Source organism: Lepidochelys olivacea (assembly GCF_965140295.1).
Source record: "Lepidochelys olivacea isolate rLepOli2 genome assembly, chromosome: 24".
Lineage (NCBI taxonomy): Eukaryota > Metazoa > Chordata > Testudines > Cheloniidae > Lepidochelys > Lepidochelys olivacea.
Window position 1 is genome coordinate 7,277,853 of NC_140434.1, and position 18,725 is coordinate 7,296,577.

Genomic DNA, 18,725 nt, shown 5'->3' on the forward strand with positions numbered 1-18,725 from the left:
GCAAGGGTCATAAACAGACCAAAAACCAGGGTGAAGGGAAGAAGGTAAAGATCAGGGAGGATTAATAGGCTCATGTGGCCACTTAGATCCAAAGCCCACTGAAATCACAACAGATCCGCCAGTCCCTGGGGCTCTGGATTGGCTCTAGGGCATGGACACATGGTGGTGGCTTCCCTTTAAATCTCACTTCTTGTAAGGTTTGCAGGAGTGAGTTTTATGAGGGGGTTGGAAGTGAGGCCAAGGCAGTGGCTTGGCAAACAGTTAGTGTCCTATTATATAGGGGCAGCCTAAAAGACTGGGTACGTGCCCCCATCTCTCCCTCTGGGGGCTGGTGCAGCTAAAGGATAAAAGCCTGCTGTTGTTGCTAGCTAGTGGAGTTGCTGCTATAGCGTAAGACCGTGCTGCAGATCCAAGCTTTGATTTTGCTGCTGACCAGTTCTAGAACGGGACGGGGACGGGGACGGGAAAGGAGACCGGCCCGCACCAATGTAGTCGCATCGTTGCCGTGACAAGGGCACAAAATGCACCAAAAAAGGGACCACCAGCTACCAGCGTGGGGGTGAAGCAAATTCAGCTCACTTCTGCCTCAGGGATGTGGGAACTTCCCTGCTGGGACGCAGCCCCGAGCCCCCGGTGCCCAGCACGACGCACGTCCCTGCGAGATGAAATGGGCAGCCGTGCCTCTGGCATCGCTTGGAGCTAAGGGGCCCGTGGAGGGGCCGCAGATTAAACTAGAGCCCACGGGAAACTGCGACGCCGAGCATCCCATGCTCCGTGTCGGGCTGAGATTGAGCGCCACACTGCATGCGGGGACCTGTTTGCTGGCGAACTCCATGCTCAGCACCTGGCCCGTGTGGTCTGATGCTGCTCAAGCTGGGCTGGTCGGCTCCACAATGTCTCCTGGTGCTGAGATGGTGACCCAGAAAGTGTCCGCTGGCCTCCTAGCTTGGGCTGTGTCCTTCCCTGGCTGCATTCCTTCGCCTCTAGCTCCCTTCGCGTTCCTGGTAAATGCCGTGGAACTTGCCCTGACAGCCCAGAGGGCCCAGCTGTAGCCAGGATGGCGAGCAGAACTGGGGCCAGATCCTCAGTAGATCTCTGCTGAATCTGAATCTGCATGGGTGTAAATGACAGCACAGGCTGCCGGGCAGCAGAGAATGAGACCCAGGGAGTTTCTGAGAGCCGCTGTCCAACCCTGAGCCTGACTGATCACATTTACACTGGGGTAAATCAGATTCTTCTAGCTCATGGGATGAGTTCTCCTTAGACCCTGCGCTACCATCCTGAGCTGTTTAACCCAGGAGCAGCCGGATTGCAGGATCGTGTGAGCAGCGGCAGAAGGGCTGGTGCCTGAGTGCGGAGTGGAGGTGCATGGGAAATGTTCTGGCGTTGACTTTCTAGTGGGAGTCCTGCTATGGGACCAGGAGTCAGAGCACGAAGGGAGGCATGTCGTGATACCACATCATCAGCCATTTGGGACCCTTGAATGGTTTGCTGCTCGGGCTCTGAGACGCAGAGATCTCGGCTCCACGTTGGCCTGGGGTGCTTCTCAGGCTGGGAGCAGATGAGACACTGAAGAAGGCGCCCTCTCCAGGGGAGGTCAGGGCCAAGGGCCGCGGCTACTTAATTCCAACCCTGCCGAGGTGGTGGAGCAGCTCCCAGGAGCTCTCTCGAACAAGCCGACCTTTCAGACCATGGCTCGATGCGCCTGCAACTCCCCGTCCAAGGCGGGGGAAACAATAATAAACACAGAGCGCGAGAGAGTTCATCTGTGTCGACAGCGCTTGAAAAGACCAGCAATCTTTAGTCCTCCTGGCTCGCACCCAGCTTCCGGCTGGGGACTGGGTTTTGCCACCAATTCCCTGCCGGAGACCATTGCCCGAAGCTGAATGAGATCTAACAGGGGCACCTCGGAGGGGAAAGAGGGGAGGGTTCGGCTGGGATAAGCGCGCCAGGCGGTCAGTCTGAGGCTCTGAATTTGAGACTTTAATCTGAATCAGAATTAGAATCTGAATCTACTCCGAATCCAGATTTTTAATCTGAACATGAATACATTTCCCAAGGGTGGAGGAGCATTCACCAGCAGTGGCAATTTAAAATTGGCTGTTGTTCTAAAATACACGCTCGAGTTCAAACAGGATTTAATTCAGGGCAGTTCTCTGGCCTGTGTTATGTGGGAGGGCAGACGAAAGTGGTCCCGTCTGGCTTTAGAAGCTAGGAATCTATAATCAAAACCACACATCTTAATTTGAATCTGAATGAATCGAATTTGAATCCTGCATCTTAATTGGAATACATTTAAAATGAATCGTAACTGGAATCAGAACTTGATTCTTAGTCTTAATTTGAATACGTCTCATTTGAATGTTACTTTGAATAAATGTAATCTGAATTTTACTCTGGATTTGGATTTTAGGCCCTGATCCTGGAGAGATGTTCACAAGAGCTTCGTTTTATGTACGTGGGCGTTCCCATTGAAATGAACGAGACTGTAAAGTTAAACAGGCTTAAGGGTTTGCAGGGTCCTCCCTTCATCTTAATTTGAACCTTAATCATTTGAATCAGCGTTTTAATAAACTTGATCTGAATCTTATTCTGAACTGTAATTAGAATCTCAGGATATTTTAATATGAGTTTAGGGCTAAAATGTCAACAGTGCCTAAGTGATTTAGGAGCCTGCATTACATTGGTATTTAGACTCCTAAATCAGTTAGGTTACATCTACACTGCAAAGAAAAACCTGTGGCACTGAATCTCAGAGCCTGGATCAATTGACTTGGGCTTGCGAGACTCGGGCTGCAGGGCTAAAAATAGCCGTGTAGACGCTCCCATTTGGGCTGGAACCCCGGCTCTGAAACCCAGTGAGAGGGGACAATCTCAGAGGCCAGGCTCCAGCCCGAGCAGGAGCGTCTACGCTGCTGTTTTTAGCCATGCAGTGTAAGCCCCACGAGCCTGGGTTGCTTGACTTGGGCTCTGAGGTTTTCCTTTGGAGTGTAGACGTACCCTTAGGTGCTTATCAAAACATTGCCCTGAATCAATTTAATTTACCTCTGCATCACTCCTTGATCAGACTGATTTTAACCCAGCACCCTGAGCTCTGGATCCCACATTTGCTCCGCTCTGGCTGCAGGTGCTTCCCTGAATAATCAAGCAATGCGATCACCTCAGTTCCCTGGGCTGCCTTCGGGGCCCCCGCACTGCCGCCAGCTCTTGCTGGGGGAAAGATGGAGCCTTGAACTCGGGGCTCGGTGGGCGGATGTGCGAATCCTCCTGGAATGTCTGCGTCGGTTTCGTCCGCCATCAGAGACCTTGGATGGGGGGGTTGGATTCCCTTGAGGCAGAGCTTTTCCGGTCTCCTTTGGACAACGACTTTTCCCCAAGTGCTGCCCAAGTGTGGCCACTGGCCACATTCCTCCAGTCTGAAAATATCCCGTGCCCTTGACCTGATGGCCTGGCGGAGCAGGGCTGGGCTGGCTTTCCCAGGCTGCTGGCTGAAGGAACGCTGTGGAGGATGTACCCTCTCCAGCTGGTTAACCCCTGGGGCCTTGGCCGGCTCCCGTCCTCAGTGTGTGCGGAGGATCAGGGGTCTCGCCCCTCATTTCCCAGGCCAGGGATTCTGCAGGCAGCTCCGGACCAGACACCATGGGCAGGCCGCTGGGGCTGTGTCCAACCCTCCCTTGGCTGCAGCAGGAGTCACAAGCACCGACTAGCATTACTCCAGATGCTGGCCGAGAGCTCGATGAGGGCCCCTGATGCATGACGTGGACTGGCCCAGCCCGGGTTTACTCTCCAGTCACCCGCCCAGCTGGCCGCTCTTTACATCCTCTCGCTGTGTTTGCTGCCTCTCCGGTGCCATTTCTGCCACCTGGGTGTGAAACTGCACGCTCCTTTGCTGGCTGCCCCTAAAACCCAGCCTGGTGCTGCAACCTCCCCGCGCGAGTCACCCTGGGCACCGGATTCCCGCTCTGTTCCTGGCCGGGCTGGTGGATCATCTGGCAAGTCCAGGAAAGGGTCAGGAATTCCAGACCCCAAAGAGCAAATAATGGGCTGAGAGGGGCCCTAGCCCTAGATCTCCATCGCTGCCCTGGTAGGTGACTGATCGCTGCCTCCCTGATGCTGCTTCTACCAGGATTTCACTGGGAAAGGCCTCTCCACGGACCCCTCGCTTGCGATCGCACTAGCCCCCGGGACAGACACCGCTGCGTCGACAGAAGGATTCCTCTGTTGACCCTCCAGCCTCTCGCAGAGGTGGGGGAAACCTCTTCCCTCGCTGGTGGGATAGTCTAGACTATGGAGCTGTGCCGCTGTGGGGTGGATGTACCACTCATCCTGCTGTCCATGGGGAGGAGACATGGGCTGAGGGGGCTGTCAAGGAGCAGGTGTCTTGGAAGAAGGAGGGGCACTGATTTACCATTCTATTTCCCATGTTCTCATCTAGCTCCTCTATCTCCGGGTCTTTCGTCTAGTCACCGTAATGATGCCTCTCCAGTATTTTATGTCCATAGATCTCCCAAGTTCTTTGCAAAGGAGGGCGATAACCTTAGCCCCATTTTAAAGAGGGGGGAAACTGAGTCATGGAGCAGGGCTGTGACTTGTCCGAGGTCATGCAGCAGTAGAGCTGGGAATAGAAGGCAGGTCTTCTGAGTCCCTAGCTCAGGGGTGGGCAAACTTTTTGGCCCAAGGGCCACATCTGGGTATGGAAATTGTACAGTGGGCCATGAATGCTCATGGTTCCCAGCCAATGAGAGCTGCGGGGGCAGCGCTTGGGGCCGGGGCAGCGTGCGGAACCCTCCGGCTGCCCCTACGCATAGGAGCCGGAGGGAGGACATGCCACTGGGTCTGGGAGCCACATGGAGCCCCAGCATGTGCGGAGCAGGGCAAGCCCTGGACCCTGCTCCCCGTCAGGAGCTTGAGGGCCGGATTAAAACATTTGAAGGGCCGGATGCGGCCCCCGGGCCGTAGTTTGCCCACCCCTGCCCTCGCTGGTGCGTTAGCCATGAGGGCACGGTGCACTCCCACTCTCTTGGGATGAGCGGTTGGCTTTGTAACGTCCAGCCAGCCGGAGACAGGCCCTGGGGCAGCTCCTGCCTCATTGCACTGGAGCTGCAGCCCCCTCCTGCAACCCTCAGGCGAAGATGTGCTGTCCAGAGCGGCCCTTGCTCTGTCAGACTGACGCCGTAGCTGCCAGGCTGTCCCAGCCGCCCCCGGCTGACTCAGGGTTCACGAGCAGTTCTGGTTCCCGTTTTTGTGCTGAAAGGAGCGAGGGGGGCTCTTCCTGGAGAGTGGTGGGGGCTTTGAGTGGGGACGAGCGGGTCAGAAAGACAACGAGCAGCTATTTTGCTGTTTGGAGGAGAAAAAAAAAAGAGAGAGAGAAGATACTTGGCCGATTTGTGTGAACTCATCATCCGGGAGGAGAGTGGATGACTCAGGAGGCAACAATGGAGAATAACTAGGTCACTGGTTCAAATGGGAGCCCCCGTTCAGATAGTTCCGGGGGTCATGGGGTGAGGGTTTGGGGCCCCCTCCAGATTATTCATAGGTCTCTATGCTCCATGGTGGCCCCTGCTTTTTGCCAGCCCCAGACTTTGGACGTGGTTATTAGAAAAGCAAACTTTGCCTTCCCCCCCGTTTGAATTTTTCGGCAGTGACTCCCCTGGGAATTGGGATTACGGGAACTTTTCATCTCCAAGGTGCTGGTTCATCTCTAGTGCTGGTCAAGGAGCGTGGTGGGATTGGGGTAGGGAGCTGCTTGCTACGCGGCCGCCCGTTCGAACCCCGCCTTTCCCCACCCCCAGGCAATGTGGGAATGGGAGGTGGCTCAGGGCTCCGGGTTCAAATCCAACCCAGGTTGCTAGTGACACGAAATTGTCACCAAATTGTTCCTGAGTTGGAGGTGCTTTTCTGAGTGCTGCTTCGAATGCTGGAGTCCTCGAGGGGTTTGTTATTGTAGGGTTGCTCATGGGCATACTGGTTTGTTATTTTCTGGTTGCTCCTGGGCGTTGGGGTTGCCTATGCAGGCTTGTTGTTGGAGGGTTGCCGGTGAGCACAGGGGCAGCATGTGCAGGTTTATTATGGTAGGGTTGCGGTGGCAGGGTGCCTTGCTTTTATAGTTTCACAGACTCCAAGGCCAGTAGGGACCGTTGTGATCCTCTGGTCTGCTTTGTTATTGTAGGGTTGCTGTTGATCACTGGGACGTGGGCACTGGTGCAGAAACAGGGGCTCCTAGCCACAAGGCAAGAAAGCAGCGCTGTGGTTGGTTTGGATAAAATCTGTACAACGGATTACATGGGCCGATAGCAGAGACCCATGGAGACGGGTCTCACCCATTCTGGGCCGTCGAGCCGGGGTGGGGTGGAGCGGGTAGACACCCCTGTGTTACCGTGAAGAGCAGATCTGGGCACCTCTCCTCCTGGATTCGCGTGTGGAACCATCTCTGAACATTAGCAGCTGTGAGGTGTCGGGATAATGGGGGGGCTGGGTGGCCTGGAATCCAGCCCTTCCCAGGAGAGCAAGGGGTTAACAGCGGCCGAAGGGAGCCGGGCATTGGAGCCAGCAGGGTGGGCACCTCCTCTTGCTAACGGCCGCGTCTCTGGTTTTCTCTCCAGGCTTTGCATGGCTGGACTGGCCCTGGCTCTGGTCCTGCTGACGGCCCAGCTCTGCCAAGGCAGCCGGAAGGTGAGTCACCAGACCAAGGACCTTACAGCTGGGCGGGAGGATCGGGGTGGGGGCGGCTTGGGAAGCACAGACGAGTTATCTCGCCAGCCCCAATGTGCATCGCCACCTCCTGGAGTCACAGGCTTCATCACCAGCAGGGAACCTGCCTGGGGCGTCCCTCTTGGGATCTGCTGCTGGGCTAGTGGAGATAGACCTTGGCCCCCTCCCCCGGAGCCGGGCTGGCCCGCAGGGCTAACGGGGATAGACCCTGGCCCCCTCCCCCAGAGCCGGACTGGCCCACAAGGCTAATGGGGATAGACTGTGACCCCCTCCCCGGAGCCGGGCTGGTACATTAGGCAGGGTTGGTGACCTGGAGACCTTTCTCCTGGAAAGCAATGGGGAGGTGCCCCTTAGGGGGTGCTCTCCCTTCTGTGGGGGTGACGCCGAGCGTGCTGGCTGCACCTGATCAGTCACAATCTCCTGGTGCTTTTTGGGGTGTTGTACTGGCCAGTCCCAACTGGAGGTAGATGGTGTTCTCCCTCCATCAACTCCCTTGGGGCTGGGTATATTGTACTCCAGCACTGCATTGCCTGGGGTGTTGCTGTGGGCTGTTAAACAGCTGCCATGTTCTTCCCCAGAGGTGGCTAAAATCAGGCAAAGCAGGAGCAAGTGGGAATGGTGGGGCAGGGATAACCCCCTGGGGCCTGGTTTTCAGTGACGGTGCAGCTCCTTTATGCTATTCAGGCAGGAAACATTCCCCTGAGAAAGCCCTCATCCTGGGGCCTCCCCTGTGCTCTGGCTAGTCTCTGCTTCCCCCAGCTCATATGGGGCTGTGAGAAGCAGAGCATGAGTTAGAGCAACCTCAGGGCTGCTCTAAATTACACCGAGGGCCAGGCAAGGCCCTGTGTGCAGGGATCACAAGTGTAGTGTTGCCAGAGCAGCTGTGGGGGGGCTGTCTCCTGGGTCGGGACTCCTGGGTTCTATTCCCAGCTGGGAGGTGGGGGGAGATGGGGGTCTAGTGGTCAGAGTAGGAGGGATGCTGGGAGTCCGGACTCCTGGGTTCCATTCCTGATTCTGGAAGGGAAGTATAGTCTAAGGGTCAGAGCAACCCCCCAACACACACCCGGATCCCACCCTTGGAGGAACAAGTAAAGATCAGGCCTGGGTTAACCAGTAGCAGAGGAAGGTACAGAAACAAGTGGGAGAAAGAGGCTTAAGCTTGGCTCCAGATTCTGCCCTGGGATTTGCATACGCTGTGGGAGCTGCGTGCACGCGGCACCGAACAGGGATGGGAGAGCACCAAGTGAGCGAGATGGGCAGGTTCTCCAGGCAAAAGGCCGCTTCCTTTTGCCAGATTCTCCCCTGGAGGGGCTCTGCAGGCAGCCTGCATGTCAGGGCTGCTTGCGGGCTTGGGGAGAGGCAGGGGCAGGGGAGACGTGCATTAAAACACAGCGTCACATCACGGGCCAAGTCTATGAGGAGCGGGATGCTGGAGGGGAGGGCGGGAGCTTCTGAACGACCGTCATCGAGGAAATTCCCAAAGAGCCGAGCCAGCGCGGAGTGTCCTCCCTGCGGCCTTGGTATGTTGCAGCGAGCACTGGCGGGGGCAGGAGCAGCATCTTGTCCGCTTTAGGAGTTTACAGCCCGTGGAAATCAGCAGCAATCTGGGCTGAGGGGGAAGCCAGACGCTCTGCGGGGTGGGGTGGTTCTCTGTGTGTTTTCTCCGGGGCAGCCTTGCTAACCCGGCCACGTGTTGCAAAACGGAGCTTTCCCTGGCTCTGCCGAGCAGTCCCTGTGGCCCCCCCCCCAGCCCTTCCTCCGCCAGCGTCCTTAGGAGCCAGAGGCCCTCAAGCAAAAGCCAAGTCGTGAGCCGATGTTTGCTCTTTGCCCTGCACGTTGTGCACAGTCAGTGAGCGCCACACTCAGCCGCTCTGATCTGCTGGCGTGCTACGCCCTCTTGGGCACACCGCCGTACGAGGCACCAACAGTTGGAGGATTGGGCCCACAGCTGGGGGAGTTTGGGATTTGGATTGGCGGGCCCTGCTGGTTGCGGTGTGCGGCTGAGGGTTGGGGACAGGGGCTCTGGGTGTAAAAAAGCCCCCCTTTTTACAGCAGGGGAAACTGAGGCACGGCACGGGGCCGTGACTTGCCCCAGGTCACCCCGCAAGCAGTGCTTGGACTAGAACCTGCGGGCCAGGCCAGTGCTCTGCCTAGTCGGACACAGGGTTACAGTAGCACCGAAGGGCCCCAACTGGGCTCTGCAGAAACACAGAGTGCGAGGCAATCCCTGCCCTCTTGCTCCCAGTCTGAACAGCCAAAGGGGAAACTGAGGCACGATAGCCAGCCACAGTCGCCCAGCGGGTCAGTGACAGAGCTGGGACTAGAGCGCTGTAAGCAGCCTCCCAGCTCTGGCTGGGCAGTCTAAGGGCTGCCCCAGTGCTCCAGGGAGGTATCCTTGTGTGAAGGGTCAGCGGGGCTGTACTCAGCCCTGCCCCCACGGCTTACACTGCACAGGTAGCTATGCTTCTGAGCGCTGGAAAGGCTCTGAGGCATCGTGGGCCTGAGCCCCAGCAGGCGTAAATCCAGATCGACTCCAGTCAAACGGCGCCCGTTGATGCCAGCAGCAGACTTGGCCCTCAGCTCTCAGCCTGACTGTGTCGGTCCTTCAGGTGCCGTTGTTCTTGGGGGGGAAGGAGAGGGGGCCCCAAATCCTTTGAAATCTCTTTCCCTCTGCCCGTCTCCACTGCTTCTCTGGCCCAGGAGGGGGCAGAGGAATGTGCTGGGCACAGGGCAGTCAGGGCCTTGGTGTGGAACGTCCGGCCGGCGCTTTCCAGTGTCCCTGGAAATGAAAAGAAAAACATGGGAAATTTCTGATGCGGACACGGGGGCCTGGACAGGCTCGTGGGGGGAGGTTGTGTGATGGGGGTGCTAGATCACTGGTTTGAATGCAGCCTGGGGCGTTACTGGGAGACAGTCATTACGCCCATCTAGCAGCTGTTTGCTGTTGGCCTGCATGGAATGAGTTGCTAGTTCTCAGCCTAGGACCAGTGTTTCCCAGCGGCTAGAATAGTGGAGCAGGACTCAGGAGACCCAGGTTCTACCCCTGACCGCCTCTTGCTCTGCCTCAGTTTCCCCATCTGTCAAATGGTGATAAGATCCTGACCTGCTTTGCACTGTGCTTTGAGATCTCCTAATAAAAAGTGTTCTACAAATGCTAGGGGTCATTGATGCTTCCCCTGGAGATGCTGAACCTTAGCTGAATCTCCTTCCATCTTTTTGATGAATGAGCCATACAAAATATATATATAGCCCGCCCAGAGAAGCTCGCGGGCTGTAGCCAGGCTGGCCGGCTTGATCCGAGCCACTAGAGCAGCGGCCCCAACCTGTGGGGCGCAGGAGGAACGTTTGTTGGGGGGCAGTGGCAGTGCTCTGCTTTGCACTGAGTGGGTTTAACAGGCCTCTCCCCGCCCCACGGTACCTGTGCCCTCGTTAAAATCCAGCCAAGCACTAGCGTCTCCTGAACCATGCCAAATATTGGCGAGCACGTCTGTTTTCTTAATTTCCTTTTTTGGCGAAGGCTGAGCCCTCCAGCCCAGGGGCCTTTGGGATGCTGTAGTGAGGAGCAGCGAACAGCTGGGCAGCGATAAACTCCCCAGCCTGCTCCCCACAGCTGGACCCGCCCCAGCTGGCGTGGGATTGTCCCTCTGTCTGAGGCACCCGGGAGAGGCCAGGCCAGGCAGAGCCAGCTGAGGTGGGGGGAACAGGGAAGGACCCCACGTTTCGCAGCAGGGACACAGAAGGAAAAGCTGAGTGGGCGGGTCCGTGCCCCTCGTCCCAGCCTGCTTCCCTTCAGCCCCGTCTTTTGGCTTCTCTTCCCCCGTCTCCGGTCTCTTCCCAGGTACCAACCCGCTCGCCGCCGGATCCAGGAGGCTCTCCCTGCCCACCTACGTCTTTCCGTCTGTCTTAGCTCCAGAGACCTGGGCCACAGCTACCCCTTGGCACCCAGCGCCATCCCTGAGTCCTGGCTGGCATGGGGCTGCTGGGTCAGGCGTTCAGCTGTGTAGAGGGGATGCGAGCCCCTGGTCAGATGCTCACGGGGTGGAGGTGGGAGGCTCCGACTGAGGCCAGGCCAGTGGAGTTGAAGTCCCCTGCTCTTCAGAGCCATGGCCAGAGCCCCCCGGTGACGGGGCTGTCTCCTTGTGCCCTTGCAGGTCCCACAGCGGACGTCTCGGCAGGTGCCCGAGGAGGACGGAGATGGAAACCAAGTGGCGGGCACCTGGAGCGGCTGGGGCCCGTGGTCGTCCTGCTCCCAGCCCTGTGGGGTGGGGGTCTTGGAAAGGGTCCGCACCTGCCTGCCCCCCTATCTGCGAGCCCCCTGGGGGGGCCCTCATGGCCCACGCACGTACGCTCAGCCCCTGTACCCGGAGGAACGGGCCAATCCTTACCCGCCCCGGCCGTCCTACCCCCTTCACACTGATGGGGAGTCAGGGGCGCCTCTATCCCCACCGGGGCCTGCCTTCCCCCTCCACACCGGCTCTGCCCTCCCCCTCCACAGCGGCCCCAGCCACACCCGGCCGGCCCCCTCTCCCGCCCGCTTCGGGCCCCAGAACAGATACATCCGCCGCGAGTCCTTCCCCTCCGAGCAGCTACCTTCGTCCCCGCTGCGGGACGCCTCCTCCCGCCCCTCCAGCCGCGGGAGGGACCCAGCCCTCGCCCCCGGAGCCCCAAGGCGGGAAGAGGACCCGTCTGGCAAAGCAGGCACCTCCAGCCGCAGCCTGGCCCACTCTTCGCGTCGGCTGCGCCACCCGGATGCTCCCGCCACCTCCAGCCCGCAGAGGCCCTCCAGACATGGCGGCGCAGCCCTGGCGCGGCTGCCCGCCCAGGACTCTCTCCCGCTCTTCAAACCCGAGCGGCGAGGCAGCCACCAGGCGGGCGGCACAGCCGGCAGCTCCCAACACGGTGCCCTCGGGTCCAGGTGGGCGACATCCCCAACACAGGAGTCCCGCGCCGCCAGGAGGTGAGAGCCAGGTTCCCCCGTCGGTCCCCCGTGGCAGAGCCTGGGCTCGCAACCAGGCCGGGGTGGGAGGCGAGGGAGAGGGAACCGGCTGGCTCTGGGCGTTGGGTCAGGTGCCCTTTGTCCGCCAGTCACTGACTGGAGGGCGGGGGTCCCGGCACTGTTCCTACTGCCCTGGCCTCTGCTCTGAAGCCCCCCTCCCAGCGGGGAGGCTCGGATCCTAACTCCCATAGGCACCAAAATACCTTGGATCTGGGCATGGAGACCAAAATACCTTGGATCTGGGCATGGAGACCATGGTGGGGGTGCAGATCCCATCTCTGTCCTCGCCCTGGGAAATGGAAATTCAGGGCCTGGGTCCCCAGGGCCGCCCACCTGCCACGGTCCCCAGGGCTAAATCCACTCAGAGACTGAAAAGGAGTCAGCTGATCCTCACTATCATATGTCAGGCCTTATTTGGAATGCCCCGGTGGCAACAGCAGGGAGAGAGCTCAGATCCTCCCACTCCAGAAGCCTAGTCCCACCCCCACTAAACTGTGGGAGAATCCCCTTGAGCTGTGTGCAGTACAGGGCACGTGACACAAGGCGTGCCATTCTGAAGCCAGTAGGCACACACGTTAGCCAGCTCCCTCCTTGCCCACTGTCCTGGGTGGGATGCCCATTCTAGGGGCAAGAAGACAGATGGGTCCCTGGCTCCCCCTTTGCTCTGTTTATGCAGGGCCTGTAACAATACTTCCCCCCCATTGCAGGTCTCGAATTCGAGAGTCCATCAAACCGGGTAAATATGGCTACGGGAAGGTGCCCTTTGCGCTGCCCCTGCACAAGGAGGTGGCGGAGGGGGGCACGCCACGGTTCAAGAGACACCGAGGGCCCCCGAGCGACCAGCCACCGCTGCCCACCAAGACTCCCAAGCGCAAGGCCAAGGAAGCCCCCCGCCAGGAGAAGGAGCCGCCGGCCAAGGGCGAGCACCATCCGCACCACAAGCAGAGGAAGTCCGTGCCGGCGGAGGACTCTGTGCAGCCCCGGCTCCAGGCTGGAGAGCTGGCAGAGAACAGCTCCGAGCTGGCAGGGCATAGGGCGAGGCCCAGAGGTGGGGGAGACGGGCCCGCTCCACACCGCCAGCCCCACACGGCCGAGCAGGGCAGCGCTGGGCCACTGAAGGCCGAGTCCACAGCCAAGTCCCACGCAGGCCCCTCGGTGGATGAGGCGAGTCCTGGAGAGAATTGGGAGCCGGCAGCAGCGCCCCCAGAGCCACGAGGGGCCCGGCATCGCACCGCGGAGGGCACTCCCCAGCCAGGCCCGTCTCCCACGGAGCAGGTTGGCTGGGCTCCGTCGGCCACCGTAGGGCCTGGCGGGGGAGAGCCAACGGCTCCGGAGGAGACAGGTTCACGGGAGTGGCGCCCGAGGGCGGGTGTGCAGGCGCCCACCGAGCGAGGAGGAGGAGATGGGCTCGGGGGCGCCACAAGGGCCTCCCAGCAGTCTTCCCACCCTGGGACACCCGTGGGAGAGAGGGCCCCAAGCAGCAGCCGCGCCCCTCGGCCATGGGGGGAGCTGCGCCTCACGCACAAGGTGCTGAAGAACCACAGCTCCACCGTGGAGGCTCAGCTGGAGCCCAAGGGACACGGGGCAGGGGGTGGCCACAAGGAGACACCAGAACTTGGCCACCCCCATCCCCGCTCCCACCATCGGGCCGCAGGAGCACCAAAACCCTGGCCTGAGGCCACCCACCTGGCCCGGCCAGAGGGAGCAGGCCCTGCTGACCGTGCCGCACCCTCCCATCTCCGCCAGCCGGCCAGGCCCCGTGTTCAGAGACAGAACGAGTACCGCCCAGGCGGCTACAGCACCCGGGCCTCCCAGAGCCTCTTCGTGGAACAGCCCTCGCCTCACCGGCTGGCAGAACCGGACATCTGGCTGCTCCACCGTGGCAACCCCATCCAGTTCCAGGCCAGGGGGCAAAGGCCCAGGCTGGGCCTGCACCCAGGCCGCGAGGTGCCCCAGTGGAATCTCTATGACCCCGGCACAGAGACCTTCCACTGCGAGGGGGAGAGCAAGCAGTTCAAAGCCTGCAGGCAGGAGGTAAGGGCCTCTGCTTTCCCTACAGGGGCGCTGGATGCCTCCCCCTGGTGGGACTAGAACTTAGAGCCCCATGCTTCAAACCCCCTACAGGAGAATCTCCATTCTCCATGAGCAGTATAGGGCATAAGACACACAGGTGATCAGCTCTGCTTTCCTCCAGGAGAGGACAGTGCTGGGTACACATGCCCACCCATTTTATTACAGTATTAGCCACCCCATCTTACAGGCGAGAGGGGCAGCAACTTGCCCAAGGTCACCCAGCCCATCCCAGGAAAAGAACCCAGGAGTCCTGACTCCCTCCTCCTCCACTTTAGCCAGCGGGACCAAACTATCTTGTGGGGCCTGCGTCCATTTAACAGTAAAAGGCTTCGAGTCCATCTAGGGAAGCAGCCGCCAGCGAAGCGGAGAGCGTCTGAGCTGGGAAGGCAGACAACGAGCGATTTGGTTGCTAATGGGGTTTTTTGTGCCAATTTATCCTTTTTTTTTTGGTTTAATAAACAGTGAAAAAATACACAAATGTCAGGCCCAGCCGGTTCCAGGCGAGCCCCGCTGCCGTGCTCCGAGAGCACAGGGCTTATAAATCACCCATCCCGCTCGTTTATACAACCCGGGCCAAACCTCCCCCATTGGCTGGCGGGAACTTGCTCCTCTAAATAGCTGTGAGGGCTGGAGGTGCAGGACGGGGCCCAGGGCATGCTGGGAGAGTTACAGGGGCTGTTCGGAAGAAGTTATTTAGGGGCCCCATTGTCTGGTGACTTGAGGTCATGTGGTTAAGGGGAGGGAGCCAGGACACCTGGGTTCACTCTGTGAGGGGAGTGCGTTCCACTGGTTAGAGCAGGGAAGGGGGCTGAGCGGGGAATGTGGTTTGATGGTTAGAGCAGGTGACAGGGAGGCATAAGTCCTGGGTTCTGTTTCGCTGGTTCTCTCTGTGGCCCCGGGCTAGTTGCATCCCTTCTCTTTGCCTCAGTTTCCCCCCGTATAATGGGACAGCCCTCTCCTGCCTCACTGAGTGCAACTCCAGGAACATTTTTAAAGCACCTGGAGATCTTCACAGGGAAGGTGCCCAAACAAGGCAAGCACTCCATGGCAATGGCTCCCCCTTTCTGGCAAAGAACGTGCATTCACGGCCCATAGCATCTTTCCCCGCAGCTGGGACCTTGAGGGCTTTGCGGACACAAGGGATTGATCCCTTCCATTGAGAGATGGTGGGATGGGGGGTGGCTAAGCAGTGTAAGGAAGAAAAAGGATGGGCAAAGAGTGGAAGGAATGGGGTAGGAGAAGAGGGGAGGACGGATGCTGGGGGGGAGAAAGAAAGGATGATGAGCATCACATGAGCAATCCTTGGTGAACAGCTGCCATGTCCCACCCCAGAGGTGGCTGCATTTTGCCACTGAGTAAGCAACCTCTGTTACAGCATTGCTATGTGGCCCTTGACCAAGTGCTGCCCCCCCCCCCACTCCAGAGGAGGCTGCATTTCGGCAGTGCACAAGTGATCTCTGTGCCGCGTTGCTGTGTGGCTGGTAAAGACCTGCCATGCCCCACCCCAGAGGCAACTGCATTTCAGAGCCCAGGGTATTTGTATCTCATGTTGGTGGCGGGCACTGATGTAGCAACACGCGCCACCATGTGGAGACCTGCTTGGTGTCTCCTAGCGCCAGATTCAGCTGCATCCCAGCTTCCTTTCCCTTCCAGCCGTGCCCAGCTGACCAGCCCGACGCCCGAGCCGTGCAGTGTGCTGCCTTCAACACCCAGGAGTTCATGGGCCGCCTCTACCAGTGGGAGCCCTTCACAGACGGTAGGGGACTGGGACCCGGGCCTGGCATTCGGTTACGGGGCAGGGGGAAGTCCAGTGGACCCTCGTGCGGTACCATCTCATTGCTCTGCCATGGCTTGGTGTTCCCAGGGGGTGCCTACGTCTTTGGTGGGCTGGCTAGGGGCCCCCTCTGGGCCCGCTGCCTCTCCACGGCTCTGCCGGTGCCCCTCAGTCCCGACCCGCAGCCCCCCTGCTATCCCAGCCCTCCCCCCTCACTCAGATCTGCCCGTGCCCCTCAATCCCGACCCGCAGCCCCCTTTGCGGGTGGAGTCTGGGGCTCCCCACTTGCACAGCTTTGCAGGTGCCCCTCAGTCCTGCCCGGCCACCCCGCCCTCCCGTTCCAGCCCAGGGGCTGGTGCACGGCAGCCTCGTGCCATGACCAAAGTAGGAAAGCACCGGGCTCCTTTCGCACAGCCTGAGTCCAGGCTGTGGACCAGCCCCCCACTCCTGCGTTTAACCCCTCGGTGCTCCCAGCTGGGATGGGCAGCTTTGCTCTCCGATGGCTGTGTCCCTGAGACCCCGGCCTGCAGCTGGGATTGGCCTTTGCTGCTTTCCGCTCCCTCCCCCCTGGCTGACGGTGGCACTGCAGAGGGGCCCTGTGCTCAGCTTCATCCTGGACTGGTTTTATCTCGGGGGCTGTTGGCTGCGGCCCCTCTCGCTCTCTGGGTCCTTTCCCCTTTCTTTGCTCCCGTGCGGGCGCAGGCAACTGCTCCCACCCCGCCTCGTTCCTGGTGGCCGGGTTTGGTCTCTGCACCTGGGGGACACATTCTCCACGGCCAAGGGGCTGTCGGGCCTGTGTACACACACGGTGACGGATGGGCCCCAGCTGGGCCAGGGCGCGTCTATCCTGTCGGCCCCAGGGTGACCCATGCTGACGGGTGTGAACCAGAGATGTGTCCACATCTCCCAGCCAAGGGAGTGGGTCACGGCGCTGTCTGGTGGCGCGCAGCTGAACCCAGCAAACTCATTTCACTGGTGATGGAAGCACACTGCCCTGCTCCCTTGGCCGAGCAGGGTGTGTGCCGGATGTCCTTGAGAAGCCTTTCCCACAGCCTGGGTTGCTCTCTGATGAGCCGGTTAGTTCTCAGTGCTCTGGAGCGTAACCCGGGCCTGGGGTTTGGGCAGGGGGCAGTTTCGTGGGTGTCCTGTTGAGCACAGCAGCAGTTCGGGGGCTGGCGTGTGCAGAAGCGTGATTGGGTGTACCTGTGTGCGGCATGTGGGGCGAGGATGGTGCCTGGATGGATCTCCCCGTATGCTTTGTGCGTGTGTCTCTGGCTGTGTCCATGGGCTCCTCCCTGCATGTACCGCATGGATCTGCGTGTGTGTTTCATGCAAGCATGGACTGCGTGTGCCTTGCTGGCTGTGAGCATGTCTGCAGGGAAAGGGCCTTTTGTCTCTTAAATCACCGCATCCAGGGCACTTTGGAAGCCAATTAGCTGGAAAACTTCTCTCCAGGGAGGCTGTTGTACTAAGGAAGGGGGTGGGGGGTTCCTCATGGTGGGGGCTGGGGTCCCAGCAGGGCGCTGGGACATTCCCATTTCCTGCCTCGGCCCCTGACTCTCTTGCTCTGAGTTTGCTCACTTCCTTTCGCTGTGTCCTCAGCAGGAGTGCGGGAGAGGGGACACGGACTGGAGGGGGTGAGGGGTTGCAGGGGGTGGGGAGGCACAGGCGGGTGGGAGGGCAGGACCTTGACACCTCTCAGGTCTCGGGGGCAGCTGCAGCAGGGCTGGATGGGAATTAAATAATAATCCGTAAGAGCACAGTGTCAAACTTTGGAAAACAATTTGCTTTGAGTTGGAGACAGTTCTGATCCAGAGAGGGTCCGGGGGGCGGTTCTAATCTGGGGGGACCAGGCACCAGTTCTGATCTAGGGGAAGCCAAGGGCTGGTCCCAATCCAGGTGTTGTGTTTCAGGGAGCAGTTCCAATCCAGAGGGAACCAGGGGCTGCATCTGATCCAGATGGGCAGGGCTAGTTCCAATCGGGGGAGGCGACGGGCTTGATTCCAATGCCGATCTGAGGAATCTGATCTCGGTTCTGAGCCAGGGCATCGCAGCCAGTTCTGACCCAGGGCACTGGGGTCACTTCTAATCTCATTCAAACTGGTTCGTCCGGTCGCTGCTGGGAACCCTGGGGGATCTTCTGTGAAATTAGTCACCACTTCTGGGTGCAGGCAGCAGCTGCAACCCCAGCCACTGGCTCCCTTTCTGAAATGCCAACCCCTGGGCCCCACGCCCCTCGCAGAACCAGAGATGGAACTCAGGAGTCCTGACACCCAGCTTCTCCCACTCACAGCACTAGCTGATTTGGGGGTGAGGAGTGCCCAGGAAACCCCCTGAGAGGAGCCCCTCTGTGCCCTACAGTCCCCAGAGGCCAAGACCCAGGCTGGAATATTTCAGCACGAAGTGAATTGGATGGAGAAAAGTCGAAGCTGGCGGGGGGTGGGGTGGAGGTTGGAGTCAGCCCCCCATCTCTGTGCTGCGGTGCCCACTCCATCCTCCCTTCCCGCCCCTGCTGTCTGTGCCAGGCCCCCTCCTCCCCCGTGTCCATGGCACGAGGGCTGGCAGGTGTTTTTTGCCGAGTTCGGCAGATCCAGCCTTTTCGGCCGTAATCCCCTTTCTCATGGCCGATGGCCTGTGCAGTAATCACCGAATGGCATCAGCCCCACGCCCAGTCTGTTATTCTATGCCCTGCCGGGGCTCTCTGCCCAGCTCAGTCATTAGGCAGGGCAGGGGCAGCAGGAATCCAGAACCCACTCTGGGTGCCAGCGGGTGCCCCCATGCCTTGGGCCCGCTGGCTGGCTGCCTTCCCCGACTCTCTTCTTCTTCGTTCTTTTCTTTCATCTTCTCTTTTATGTCTCTGTCATTCTTTCTCTCCTTCCTTTCCTGCATTGTCTCTTCCTCCGCTCTCGTCTCTCTCCTCCATTCACGTTTCTTTCTTTCTTTCTTTCCACTCCCCCCACCCCCAGCTGGCACCTTCCATCCCTGCAGGACCCCTTTGCAAACAATCCCCTGCCAGAGCCGCCTTGCCCACGCTGCTGTGCTCTCCCTTCCCTGCCCTCCCCCCACCCCAGCCATGTCCCCGGAATGGCCCAGGTCTAATGATGTGCGTAGCAAATTGATTAAGCGCTGGAAGATTTATAACCAGCTGACGCTACACTGTTCATTGTGCAC

At 59.5% G+C, this 18,725-nt stretch overlaps 1 protein-coding gene across 3 annotated transcripts in view; it reads left to right on the forward strand.

Annotated features, from left to right (window-relative positions):
- ADAMTSL4 (ADAMTS like 4) overlaps nt 1-18,725 on the forward strand; it is a 59,996-nt gene that overhangs the window by 18,045 nt on the left and 23,226 nt on the right. For all 3 annotated transcript variants that reach the window (XM_084614118.1, XM_084614120.1, XM_084614119.1), the window contains exons 4-7: nt 6,603-6,672; nt 10,863-11,668; nt 12,415-13,741; nt 15,434-15,536. In XM_084614118.1, coding sequence (XP_084470244.1) covers nt 6,603-6,672; nt 10,863-11,668; nt 12,415-13,741; nt 15,434-15,536 — 2,306 coding nt within the window. The remainder of the gene's footprint in view (nt 1-6,602; nt 6,673-10,862; nt 11,669-12,414; nt 13,742-15,433; nt 15,537-18,725) is intronic.